The sequence below is a fragment of the Hemitrygon akajei genome, chromosome 13, assembly GCF_048418815.1.
Source record: "Hemitrygon akajei chromosome 13, sHemAka1.3, whole genome shotgun sequence".
Lineage (NCBI taxonomy): Eukaryota > Metazoa > Chordata > Chondrichthyes > Myliobatiformes > Dasyatidae > Hemitrygon > Hemitrygon akajei.
In genome coordinates, this window is record NC_133136.1 from 96222741 (window position 1) to 96237645 (window position 14905).

The window sequence follows — 14905 nt, forward strand, 5'->3', positions numbered from 1 at the left end:
AATTCTGCTTGCAGTTCATGGGTAAATACTGACCTTCAGGTCCCTGTGAACTATGCCATTAAGGTGACAATGATTTACACTTTCTAGAATCTGCTGTATACAATGACTGTGAAGAAACAAGGGCAGAATGGAAGGGAGAAGAAATTTAAAGTACATATTCACAGCACACACATAGAAAGTACACAGTACTGAATAGAACTTCATCAATTGAAATTGAGAAAAGAATAAAAACAGCGACAGTGAGCAAAGCCACACTTATAAGTTTAAAATACAGCAACATAGTCATCAAAGAGAACAATCTCTAAAAAGCATCTGATCAGCTTGAAAGGGAAAAGAAGCTTCTATAGATAGGTAAAAATATTACAGATAATCATTTCAAATGATCCAGACAAACGAAACATAGCAACTTGCATTTACAACGTAATAAAGTCATGTCTGATCAGTTCTGTGTGTAATAAAGTAAGTGTCCAGACAAATTCTGTCACTATCTTTTCTGACTGTCAGGCATTTGTTTAAAATATGAAAATATCCTACACACAAAATTAGGAATAACAGTTTCATTTTATTACCAGCAGTTACGAAAAGCATCTTCACCCTAGTTAAAATGATCACTGAAGAAATAAAATGCATATGGAACAGGAACTAATTAGAAATGAAAGAAGGCTTTTTAAATTTCTTTTTTAGTTTTAAAAATGTCAGATTAACCACCATGTCTTTCCCCTTAATACAAACTGAAAGCAAAATCTTCAAAGTTGAAAGCAAATTTATTATCAAAGTACATTTATGTCACCATATACAACTCTGAGATCCATTTTCTTGAGGGCATACTCAATAAATCCGTAATACAATAATAAGCACAATAGAATCAATGAAAGACCACACCAACTTGGGTGTACAACCAATGTGCAAAAGTCAACAAATGTGAAAATACAAAAAGAAAGATATAATAATAATAAATAAATAAGTAATAAATATCAAGAACATGAGATGAAGAGTCCATAAGTTGTGGGAACATTTCAGTGTTCAGGCAAGTGAAGTTGAGTGAAGTTATCCCCTCTGGTTCAAGTGCCTGATGTTTGAGGGGTAATAACTGTTCTTGAACCTAGTGGTTGAGTCCTGAGGCTCCTGTACCTTCTTCCTCATGTCAGAAACGAGAAGACAGCATGACCTAGGTGGTGGGAGTCCCTAATGATGGATACTGCTTTCCTACATCAACACTCTATGTAGATGTACTCAATGGTGAAAAGGGCTTTACCCGTGACAGACTGACACTACTTTTTGTAGGATTTTCTGTTCAACGCATTGGCGTTTCCATACCAGGCTGTGATGCAGCCAGTCAATATACTCTCCACTACACATCTACAGATGTTTGTCAAAGTTGTAGGTGTCATTCCAAATATTTGCAAATTCCTAAGGAAGTAGAGGCACTGAAATGCCTTCTTCATAATTGCACTTACCCAGGACGACCTGTCCGAAATGACACTGAGGAATTTAAAGTTGCTGACCCTCTCCACCTTTGATTCTCTGATGAGGACTGGCTCATGGACCTCTGGTTTTCTGCTCCTGAAGTCAATACCCAGCTCCTTGATCTTGCTGACATTGAGTAAAAGGTTGTTGCTGCCAGGTTTTCAATTACCCTTCTCAATGCTGATTTATCACCATTGGGGATCACGAAAATGGAGTCATTAGCAAACTTGAATATTGCATTGGAGCTGTACACAGACATACCGGTAAGTGAATAGAGCAATGGAGAAGCATACAGCCTTGGTGGTGCACCTGTAGTAATGGAGAATGTGGCCAATCGAAACTCACAGGGGTCTGCAAAAGGAGTTATTGCGGTCAAGGTCTTGAAGCATATTGATTAGTTTTGAGGGGATGATAGTACTCAATGCTGAGCTGTAGTCGATATAAAGAGACATACAATTTGAAAATACCATCATCTAAATAGGTCGAGGTACTAAAAGAATATTTAAGGTTGCTACAGCCAAGGGATAAGTTCCCACTACCTATTAAATGCTTCCAATGGTGTGTGTCTCAAATAGCCTCTGACAACCAAGTCCAGCTCCTGGCCTTCATGCGTGGCCTAGATAATAAGCCAGGAGGAATCATTTCTACTGACAGAAGGGTAAAGGCGGGTTACTTGTGCCTTAAAACCAGTCGTTGTGGACAGATGGGGCTTGTCTGGTGTTACTTGCAGCTCATCTAGAATTAGAACTCTGATCTCAAACCTCCGCTGTCTTGTGACTATACCTGCTTATGGAAAAGGCTTTGAGAGTAAAGCCCAAAGAAAAGTCCAGAACTAGAGTCTTTAAGGTAGGTAGTGTTACATCAAATCCAACACTAACTGGCAATTGCTGCGATCCCATTGGTGTCAAACTGTATTGGTCTCTGCCGTTCCTTCAGATTCATCAGTTGGGTGGAGAGGGGGAGCCTGCTGAAAGGGCAAAGGCTTGCTCTCTGTATTATACTGCCCTGGCTTGTGTATCATGTGGACAGTTAGGACACAACATTCATGGTTGAACCTCGACCAACGGAGGGCCTCATAGTACTGAAAGGGCAAAGGCTTGCTCTCTGTATTATACTGCCCTGGCTTGTGTATCATGTGGACAGTTAGGACACAACATTCATGGTTGAACCTCGACCAACGGAGGGCCTCATAGTACTGAAAGGGCAAAGGCTTGCTCTCTGTATTATACTGCCCTGGCTTGTGTATCATGTGGACAGTTAGGACACAACATTCATGGTTGAACCTCGACCAACGGAGGGCCTCATAGTACTGAAAGGGCAAAGGCTTGCTCTCTGTATTATACTGCCCTGGCTTGTGTATCATGTGGACAGTTAGGACACAACATTCATGGTTGAACCTCGACCAACGGAGGGCCTCATAGTACTGAAAGGGCAAAGGCTTGCTCTCTGTATTATATTGCCCTGGCTTGTGTATCATGTGGACAGTTAGGACACAACATTCATGGTTGAACCTCGACCAACGGAGGGCCTCATAGTACTGAAAGGGCAAAGGCTTGCTCTCTGTATTATATTGCCCTGGCTTGTGTATCATGTGGACAGTTAGGACACAACATTCATGGTTGAACCTCGACCAACGGAGGGCCTCATAGTACTGAAAGTTCAGGAGGATTTTTGTCCTCATGTGTTGTATATGCTAGCTGAAACCCATCATTATCTGTGGAAACACTGCATCATTGGATGCATTGTCATTCAGATGTGACAGGTCTCACACCAAGATATTCCAGCTTTCCCCTTTTTTGATCAATGGAAGCAGAACAGACTGTAGATGGTGGAATCTAGAGCAACGCAGACTGATGGAGGAACTCAAAGACTGTTATTCAGAACCTGAATGATCAACAATTCCTTTCCTTCCACAGATACTGCTTGGCTCGCCGAGTCCCTTCAGCAGATTGCACGTCTCTCCTGGTAGTGTTCTTGTAAAGTATTTCACCGTTTATGGCCTTTGATATTTCATTAAGTATTTTTCTTTGTTTGATCTCAAACCATTCTCTTAAGACTTTTCCCCTCATTCTCCACTGTTCATGGATTTTATGTCTGCATAACCCTTCACTGAATAATTCTTCCAATGTGCCTCATTAATAAAGTAATTGGAAAGATTAACTAATTTCAGCAAATTTTAAATAAATGTACATTAATAAGAAGTCTCTCCCATTTCAACTGAATGGAGACACTGTTCCTATATATGCTAGATCTAATGCAGTCGGGAAAATGGTGACAAGTAGGTGTCAGCACATTCAGAAGTTTGAAGCCACGTGCACTTAAGTAGAAATATTGAATATGCTGGCACTTAGAAGAAAATACCAGCTGGTTGGAGAAGGAAACAAGAACTAATACAAATCTACAAAAATGAAGTACAAATATGGATTCACTGAAAGGACATCCACTTTCAAATCTGAGAATCTGTGTATAATGTCATTCTTTTACCCTGCCCAATGATAAAATTATGCTAGAATACAGGGGAAAACTGAACAGAAACTGTTGGATCTCCTCAGCAGATCAGGTCACCTCTTTGGAACAAGAAATAGTGGTAATGCTTCTGGCCAAAGATTCTTCATTAGGCATCATACTGATTGAGTGGCTCCAAACCCAAATTCTGCTGACAGTCCAACATATTCTGAATGAGGGTTCCTATAAAGGGCTTTCATTAACTTGACTATTGCTGAAGCTTAAAATTGGCATCACATACTGTATTGTCAAAGGGAGAATTATATAGTAGTTGCATTCACAGATCTGTACCTCACTATGATTGGATAGGTATATGGACAGGAAAGGAATGGAGGGTTATGGGCTGAGTGCAGGTTGGTGGGACTAGGTGAGAGTATGCGTTCAGCACGGACTAGAAGGGCCTAGATGGCCTGTTTCTGTGCTGTAATTGTTATATATGGTTATATGATGGTGGTACAATGGTTCCACAATTCCTCAGTTGATGGATGCGCTTTCAAAGGCTCTGCAGCTCACTTTCTCAATATTATTTATTTATTCTTTTTTTTTGTATTTACACAGTTTGCCTTTTGCACATTGATGGTCTGTCTTTGTAGTATTTTTTAAATTTATTCTATTGTATTTCTTTGTATCTCCAGCAAATGCCCTCAAGAAAATGCCTCAACAACATTGTTGTAAATTTTCTTTGCATGCTTCAAAGAAGGAGAGAGATTGGGGGGGGGGGGGGGAGGGTGGTGGTTAATCTCACTTCAATTCCTCTCTCTGACTTGCCCTGGCACTGGAATATTCTTCTTTCCCTTTCCTTTTTGTCCTCCTTTACCTGTCCATTCTTAACATCCCACCGCTCTCCTCACCACCAATCTCTTACCAACCTTTTCTCTCCTCTTTCTTACACAAAATGCTGGAGGAACTCAGTAGGCCAGCCAGCATCTATGGAAAAGAGTACAGTTGACATTTAAGGCTGAGAATTTTCAGCATCTGCAGATTTTCTCTGTGATTGGTCTCTCCTTGTTCTCTCCTCTCCCTAGTTTTAGAGATCAAGCAAGTGATGTTTGAGACAACATCGCAGCCCCAAATGATACTGCAACCCAGTCGGGAAATACTCCTAAAATGAGCTATACATTGCACTATCCTGATAAGAGCATCACAATAGCCCAAGTATCTGGGTGTAGAAAATTCATCTATTAATGCTAATCACCGGATGTGTGCAGTTAACTAATCCTCCAAACATTTCTTCTAATCCTTCCTTCTATCAGAAGCAGATTCAAAGTGTGTACATTACTACAAATTATGTTACTACAGATAACCTGGAACAAATTTCTACCCAGAGTGTGCAAAGCCATGCATGAGTAATCCTTCCGTAGAGGAAATAATGGGATTTAAGTGAAACAAATTTGTGTGAGTAATTTCAATTATTAGCATTCACGTTAGCATTTATAATACAAACTACTGACAAGAATTGTGCACTTCTCTGTAGGTTTATGCTTCTCATCTCTGAAAATGTAAACTGTCCTGTTAAAAGTGAGATGTCAAAGTAGGTTCTCCAAGTTAGGATGATGGACTTTTCACCTTCATGTATAGATTAGAATTCATTTTCATAGGATGAATTATTCATATAATGTCCTGAAATGGAAATAAATCTGAGAAAGTCTGGTAAGGTAGGGATATGTCTTTCTTAGTTGGTGTATTAAGTATAGGAATATAGAAGTAATGTTGTGGTTATATAAAATGTTGGCTAGACTGCACTTGGAATAGTAGTATTCTAGCCCTGGTAGAAGTTTGTGATATTAGGAGAGGCATGGATAGGATCAACATTCAGAATCTGAAAGACAATTACCTTAATTCAGTATCACTTTTGGTCAACGTACTCTATGTTTCTGTGTAAAGTCTTATTTACCCAAACTCACTATAAACTAAACCGAAAGCCTATTCTGACAATAAAAACTTCTACTGAACTGGATTATTTTACATCAAATCAACACATTTGGGCTCCAAAAATTAACTTAGGTCCGTGGATATAACATAAATAATAGGAATATTTAGATTCTGAATGCAATCTTATTTTCAATTTAGTGGCTGCTGTATTTGGGCCCCATATCTCAGAAAGGATGTGTTGTCTTTGGAGAGAGTCCAGAGGAGGTTCACAAAGATGATTCTGGGAATGAAGGGGTTAACTTTTATGAAGCACGTTTGGCAGCTTTGGGCCTGTACTCACTGGAATTTAGAAGAATGCAGGGGGATCTCATTGAAACCTACCAAATGTTGAAAGGACTGGTTAGGGTGAACATGGAGAGGATGTTTCCTATGGTGGGGGTATCCAGAACTAGAGGGCACAACCTCAAAATTGAGGGGAACCTTTTAGAACAGAGATAAGGAGGAATTTTTTTTAGCCAATGAGTGGTGAATCTGTGGAATGCTCACCCACAGACTGTGTTGCCGAGACCAAGTCTATGGGTATATATAAGGCGGAAATTGATAGTTTTTTGATTGGTCAGGGCATCGAAGGATATGGCGAGAAGGTGGGTTTATGGGGTTGATGGAATGGCTCTAATGTGCTCAATGTGCTGAATGCTCTAATTCAGCTCCTGTTTCTTATGGTCTAATACAACTATACATTATGGTGTCCATGGATACAACCGTGAAAACATGGAAGTCACTTGAACGTGGGTGGGACTTGAGAAAAGTGGTATCAAGTGATAATTGGTTTGGTGGTTTGAGCTGGTGCTAATGAATTGATCTACTTACTGTAGCTTTTTGTTTCAGTGGAAAAGGTATAAAAGTAGAACATTGGGAGCTTTAAGTTAGTCTTCAAGGCCTCACCGATGGGCTGGTTGGGAACACCACCACAGGTCATTAGATTAGATTAGATTCAACTTTATTGCCATTGTACCGAGTACAGATACAAAGCCAAATGAAATGCAGTTAGCATCTAATGAGAAATGCAAAGAGTAGTGTTATTTACAAAATAACTGTGAATAAAAAGTAAGTGCTACAGCACACAAATATAAAAGTACTGAGACAGTACAGTGTGGGTGCAATACTGCTTAGCGCTGTGATGTGAGGTTCAGCAGGGTCACAGCCTCAGGGAAGAAACTCTTCCTGTGCCTGCTGGTGCGGGAGCAGAGGCTCCTGTAGCGCCTACCGAATGGGAGAAGAGTAAAAAGTCCATGGTTAGGGTGAGATGCATCCTTGATAATACTTTCCACCCTGCCCAGGCAGTGTTTATGGTAGATGTTCTCAATGGTGGGCAATTGGGTGCAGATAATCCACTGGTTATGGGAGACAAGTTCAGTCAGTGGGCCCCATGCATACCGAGGTAAGTATTTTATCTATTCCGTCCTATTAAACAAAGTTTTGTAGTTTTAAGTAGATAATTGGGAGTCTTTCTGCCTTACTGAGCTAGACTGTGATGTAATGGTGTAATGTAACAGCATGAAGTCACCAGCCATAACTAAAGTGGAATTTCTAATCTTTTGCCTTTAACTAATACTTTCAAAACACTTTGAAGGTATTACATATTTAAGTTTATTATTAATTTCTCCTTTTTCTAATTAAAGCTTCTAACTAACTTTTTGAACTGTTAACTGAGTGCCAATTTATTGAATCCAGTAAAAATTTAATTCACTCCAAATTACAATAGTTCTGAATTCATAATTATCAACTATTGTTTTCCAGTTACTTCGGACACTAAAATTATTGATCCTTGTATTTCTTTTATAGACACCTTGATTTGCTCCCACTGCTCTTTGCCAGTTTCACTGTCCCATTAAAGTTTGCGAAATGTTTCAAAATGGAAAAGTTTTGTTTTCTAAACTATAAAAAGATAAATCACAAGAATATTCACTGGCAATATTTTGAAAATCTTTGCTTTATTTTATAAAGAAAACTGCATAACATATAAGTGAAAATAAGCTGGTTGCTATACTGTTGTACCGGACCTTTTTGCTATTTTAAAAATGCAATGTTTAAGGGAAGATAAATTGAACTGGATTATAGAGTGTTCTGAAAATATTAACTGAAAAATTGTGGAGTAAAAGGTAAGGCCGGGAAATTCCTAGAAGCCACCCTGAGGAAGTTCCAGACCTAGAAACCCCACAATGGAAGCAACAGACCTACCTGGCATCTGCTTCACTGTAGTATTCTCTGGCTACAATGTCTTCAAATAATTCTCCTCCAGTCACTCTAATGAAATAAAGAACATTACAAAACAGCATTCAAAATTTCTTGCTAATGAGAAAATGTTAACATGTAGCTTATTGCAGTTTATTATACTTACTAAATTTTAATTTTAAACAAAGCAAGTTAATGCCTCTTTCAAACTAACTTTCTGAGGTTACTACAAATGCAGAATGAATGATCCTCTTGCATTTCACATGTATTGTATTCTTCTTAAACACTTCAGGGGCAAGATAAATAACCAGGCTTTTAATTTTTTATACTTTCAATTTAAGAATACACAGGTGTTTATGGCCATGGAGATTTCTCCAGTTAGAAACTATTTTCCTTTGTGTATTTTACTTGAAGATATGATCGTATCATGAGATTTAAACTCTTTGAATAAAGACATATAATGTAAAACAAAAGCTACAAAGTGTCTCTTCCGAGATTCACTAATAGGAAAGTAATGTTGATTATAAGAGCTCACGAAGTTTAAGATGTGAAAATGAACACTGCTGGCTCCTGAAGGTTTCTTTTAGTATAGATCCTTCAGCATAACACACTAGATCCAGCTACTTGTCCAGCCATTCACATAAAAATTAATGGCAATGCCTGATGCACATTGTTAAATTTATCCAAGGCCCATTTCAAGAAAAAATAATATTAGGGCTTTTTGAAATTAGTTCAAAGAAAATTACAAAATACATTTATAACTTAATACAACCTTGAGATTTATTTCCTTACAGGCAGCCACAAAACAAAGAAACCCAAGAGAACCCATTAAAACAAAAGAAAGCTGTCAAACACCCAATGTGCAGTGAGAAAAACAAATCATGCAAACAATAAAAGTTAGCAAATAGCATTCAGAACTGAAGTTCACAAAGTGAGGCATCATCGCAGCTGGTTCAGAAGTCAATTAATTGCAAGCCCAGCCTCAGTTCAGGGCTGAGACAAGTAAACCTGGTGGAGCAGGAAGCTTGCCTCCAGCCCCAACACCCTGTTTTTTCCCATCCAGACCAGTGCTTAAATCATCCAAACCTCAGGTCATCTCTTGCTCTTGGGCCGTAGGCCGTAGTATCCATGATATTCCTTTCCCGCAGTGTCTACATTACATGCTGACCTTAGCCTGATGAACTTGTGATCAAAGGTAGAAAGGAGTTCTTCCAAAAAGTCTATAAGGGTTCATCGTCGAGAATGGCAGCTTAAGTCACTAGCTCCTCTGGAAAAAGGCGATTTAAGCCCCGTTAAATCATCAAATATAGTATTTTTCGAAAGTATTTGAACTGATAAGAGGGGCAAGAATGGGGAAAAAGAATGGAAGTTAAAAAAAGCGACACTGCGGAGCCTGAGGCCGAGAGGAGTGCAGCGAGTGGCTCTCCTACCCGACCGCGTGCTAGCGAGGCGGACGCTGGGCCTTGTTCAGGCAAAGTGGCAAATATGATTGAAATTTTGAAAGAGATAAGGGAGTTCCAGAAAGATATAAAACAGCAGCTACATGATATTAAGTCAGAGCTCGCCAACGTCAATCCAAATATAGCGGTGGCAGAGACTCGAGTTGAGAAAGTGGAAGATCATATTCAAAACGTGGAATGGATACTAAGTAAGACCCTAAAAATATTAAATCAACAAGAAGGTAAACTGCTTGATCTGGAGGGAAGATCAAGGCAGAAAAATATAAGAATATACAACGTTCCCAAAGGAGCGAAGGGCTTGTCTATGACGGGGTTTGTCGGAAAATTGCTGCAGGATGTGCTGGAGCTTCCCTCGACTATGGAGCTGGAAATTGAGAGAGCGCATTGTGCGCTCATCCCGAAGCCTACCCGAGATAGAGCAGATAAGCCACGCTCAATAGTGTTATGAAGGATGGACAACTCTGATGGGCAGAAGGGTACAGAGTTGCCCATGTCCCCCCCCCCCCCCCCCCGGGAGAATCACAAACTGTTACTGTTACCACGCTGCTAATGAGAGAAAAAGGGAAAACATACTGGGATTGGAACATTTGCTTCAGATAAGGGAGAGATAACACCGGGAGAGAGAGACTTGTTGTTCCACCGTACTATGACTCCTAAAAGACTTATGGCTCCGGAGAGGGCTGTTTACTTGGTACCATTCTGTTCATTAAAATTCCTCAGTGGACAGCCGAAGTGGGCTGGTTTGATGGACTAAGCCATTCAAAGCTGATTGACACCTGAGACCCCGTGAGTGGGGATAAAAGTGAGGTCTGGGGAGACACCCCTCAGACACACCAGGAGACACACTAGTGAGCACTGCTTGAGTGTTGGAACCCACGAAAAGGTGTGGGGCAACGGGGACCGAACAAAGGATTGGTCAGTTTAACTCACAGTGTTATAGCAGGGCCGGTGGGGGCTTGTATGTGTGTCCGCCCTTGCCTGGGTGACGAGTCCACCACAGAAGAATGTTCTAGCTGAAGGACAGAGGGGTCATACCTGAATGGCCACAACCCATCGACGGATCAAGAACATAAAGGAAGGTTTGCCTGACTGTAGCTGTCACTGTTCGCTCTCTCTCTCTCTCTCCAATGATTAAAACACAAGAACCAACAATTACCTCAGCACGTATGAACTGAACTGAACTTTATATTCACATGACAATTCATTATCCCCTAGACATCGACAGAGCTTGTTTATTATTGATTATTATTATACCCATACTTTTAGGTTTAGTATTGCTAATGTGTATTATCTATATATTTGCATTGTTGATATTGATTTGTATATTTTACTAATAAACACTGTTTGAAATTAGTACCACCAGACTCCAACGGATTCTTCTATCTTTGCTGGTCAGACACCCAGTTACAGGGTACGTAACAATAGTAATAAAACTCCTTCGATACAGTACCAATGCAGATTCTACGAAAGGCCTGGGTTAAGAAGAAGATGTTTTTAGACAATAAATTAATATAGTTCATCCAAGATTACCCCCCTGCGGTCCTGCAGAAACGTAAAGAATACTCTGAAGTAAACCGAATACTAAAACAATAAAGGATTAGATTTCAAACTCCGTACCCTGCTAAACTTCGAGTGTTTTATCAAGATGGGATCCAACGGTATCAGATAGTGGAAGAATCGACTGCAGACATGAAGGCCAGAGGGTTGCCCGTCAGCGTGATCAAACCAAGGGAAAGCCTGGCAGAGGAATTATCCCGCTCCTCTTGGGAAATAGTGCGAGAATCAAGAAGGCAGGAGACGGGAGGAGGCCGAGAGAAGTATATCAGGAAGAGACTGGGAGTTTTCCAAAGACAGCCCTCACCCCCTCCAGAAGAGCCATAAGGTTTGGCTAACTTAAAAATGTTGAGAAGCTAAATGGAAGCAAAAGTAAATGGTGATATACCTATCTTGAGAAATATTTATTATAATGTGGATTTTATATTATTTAGTTGTTATTCTTTATTCACTCACTTACTCCGTTTTCCCCACCAAAATGAGGATATATGTGTTTGTAATATATCTATATATATATATATATATATATATATATATATATATATATATATATATATATATATCTGTGTGTGTGTGTGTGTGTGTGTGTGTGTGTGTGTATATATATATATATATATATATATATGTATATACATATAGGAGTACACAGGGAAATCTTTTCTGTGTAATGGATTTGTTCACTGACTTTTATGAATACTGCAATGGGGGCCCTCAACTCACAAGTGGGAGGGGTTATCCCCCACAGCTAGACATTTCCTCTAGCTCAATGCAGGGTCATCTACTAGACGCCTCAGCCTTGGAATCACCCATTTGTTGCCATTTCTGTTATTATTTGTGTTTCTTGGTTCTTATTTGTTCAGGGAGCAGATCAATTAAGTTTTACCCTGCTAATTTCAATGATACATTGACAGATAAATACAAATGGCTAAGGACAAAGTAAAATTCATTTCTTTTAATGTCAATGGGCTATTAAATCCAATCAAACGTAATAGAATTTTATCCAAAATGAAAAAAGAACAAGCCCATGTAGTATATTTACAGGAAACTCATTTAAGTGATAATGAGCATAAAAAAACTAAAGAGAATGGGCTTCACTAATTTGTTTTTCTCCTCATATAAATCAGGACATAGGAGAGGAGTTGCTATTCCTATCTCAAGTAAGCTAAATTTTGAAAAAGTATTCGAAATGGGAGATAAAGAGGGCAGATATATTCTGGTAAGTGGGAATATAGACAGAAATTCAGTTAATCTATTGAATATATACGCACCCCCGAGAAGTTATATAGATTTCTTTCAGAAAGTTACTGATATTATGGTAGCAGAAACAGAAGGTCTCCTGATATGTGGGGGAGACTTAAATTTACAATTACAACCAAACTTAGACTCTTCCAATAGAAAAACCTATGAAACAAAATCTTTACATAAGAAAGTTAATACACATTTTGAGGATGTTGGTTTAATTGATATATGGAGGGACCTTTTCCCCGACAGAAGGGATTACACTCATTATTCTGCTCCCCATTCTGTATATATAAGAATAGACTATTTCATAACATTTGGAAAAGACAAAGACAAAATAAACACCTGTGGAATTGGGACAATAGATGTAAGTGACCATGCACCTATATATTTATCTGTTGATTTTGACCTACAACCAAAGAATACTATTTGGAAACTAAATTCAAGTCTACTCAATGATCTACTTTAAGGAACAAATTAAAGAAGAAACTGGCCTCTACTTAGAATTTAATGATAATGGAGAGGTTTCACCTCCCATTTTATGGGATACTCTGAAGGCTGTCTTAAGAGGGAAAATTATAGCGATATCTTCATATAAGAAAAAAATAATGAATAAAACATTAGAGGAATTACAAAATAGGCTGAAGGAACCAGAGAAAAAACACAAATTGCATTTGGCACAGGATACATTAGGGGAAATTAAAAAAATTAGGAATGATATAGTTTGGCTACACAAGAAATCAGGAAAAAAATTAATGTTTCTGAAGCAGAGACATCATGAAAGTGGATCAAATTCCATGAAAATACTGGCATGGAAACTGGAAGAAAAGATAGCAGAAAATACAATTCATAGAATTAGGGACCCAAGATTGAAAATGATAAAAAAATAAGCTAAGTGATATTCAAGAAGCTTTTGAAGTGTTTTACAAAACTCTATATTCCAAAGTTCCAGGGGGAAGCATAACCCAAATTGATACCTTCTTGAATTCTCTAGAGTTACCCACTTTAAGCGAAGAACAAAATAGAACGATGACTGCTGACATAACTGAAGTTGAATTAAAAGCTGCAATTAGTAGGCTTAAACTAAGCAAGTCACCAGGATCAGATGGGTATATGGCAGAGTGGTACAAAGAATTTAAAAATGAGTTAATTCCTGTTTTACTCCCCACACTGAACTGGGCTCTAAAAAAGGCACAAATGCCACCCAGTTGGAAGGAAGCGATAATCTCAGCTATACCGAAAGAAGGCAAGGATAAAATGGAATGCGGGTCATTTAGACCAATATCCGTTCTTAATGTAGATTACAGATTATTTACCTCCATCATGGCCAAATGATTAGAGGAGTTTCTACCCGTACTGATACGTAACGATCAGACAGGTTTTATACGATAATGCCAAACACATGACAATATACGAAGGACACTTCACATTATGGATCATATACAAAAAAATACAATTGAAGCAATAGTGATAAGCATGGATGCTGAAAAGGTATTTGATTCGGTTAATTGGAATTTTCTTTACATAGATTTGGTTTCCAAGACATAATTATTAAAACTATACAGACACTATATGACAACTCTACTGCTAGGATTAAAATCAATGGGCATTTATCAAATAGTCTTACCCTAGAAAGGGGCACGAGACAGGGTTGCGCATCATCACCGCTACTCTTCGCATTATATCTGGAACCATTAGCTCAATACATCAGACAAAATGAAGATATCAGGGGAATTACTATTAAAGGGACAGAGCATAAATTGGGTTGTTATGAGGATGACATTTTGATCTATCTAGGGCAACCAACATACTCTTTACCTAAATTGATGCAATCTTTTGAACAATATGGTCAATTATCAGGATACAAGATCAACATAGATAAAACCCAATTACTTTCATATTACTATAGCCCACCAAGAGAAATTGAAAGTAGATATCCCTGGGTATGGCACACAGAATCTTTCAAATATTTGGGCATCATTATGCCAAAAGATTTGGCAAAATTATCAGAATGTAATTATCAGCCTTTATATAAAAAAATTAAGTAAGATATGGCAAGATGGAACCTGATTCCTTTTTTCAGTCTCACTTCAAGGATTGAGTCTATTAAAATGAATATACTGCCTAGACTGTTATATCTCTTTCAGACCCTACCAATAGAGGTTAATCAAAATCAATTCAATGAATGGAACAAGATGTTATCAAGGTATATTTGACAGGGTAAAAGGCCTAGAGTTCATCTCAAAACTCTGCAATTAGCAAAGGAAAAGGGGGGATGGGGCCTACCTTCTCTAAGAGATTATTATTTTGCAGCACAGTTGAGAGCTGTGATATGTTGGTGCAACCCATCATATGACGCTCAATGGAAAAACATTGAGGAGTGGGTACTTCCCATCCCCATACAAGCAATTTTAGCTGATAACAACCTGCAAAGGTACATAAAAGCTATTGATAACCCATGGGTGAAATTGACTCTTAAAATATGGAAAACTACTATAAAAGAATATAATCTAGAGGGAGATATTGCAATTCTTAAATGGTGTGCATATGACTCTGATTTTACACCAAATAAA

The 14905-nt window shown here is 38.6% G+C and overlaps 1 protein-coding gene across 21 annotated transcripts in view; it reads right to left on the reverse strand.

Annotated features, from left to right (window-relative positions):
- Positions 1-14905, reverse strand: part of LOC140738067 (calcium/calmodulin-dependent protein kinase type II delta chain) — a 548084-nt gene that overhangs the window by 241543 nt on the left and 291636 nt on the right. For 12 of the 21 annotated variants that reach the window (XM_073065146.1, XM_073065137.1, XM_073065143.1 and 9 more), the window contains exon 5: positions 8086-8151. In XM_073065146.1, coding sequence (XP_072921247.1) covers positions 8086-8151 — 66 coding nt within the window. Of the gene's footprint in view, positions 1-33; positions 107-8085; positions 8152-14905 lie in introns of all 21 variants that reach the window. The other 9 variants (XM_073065148.1, XM_073065138.1, XM_073065134.1 and 6 more) reach the window with 1 other exon arrangement.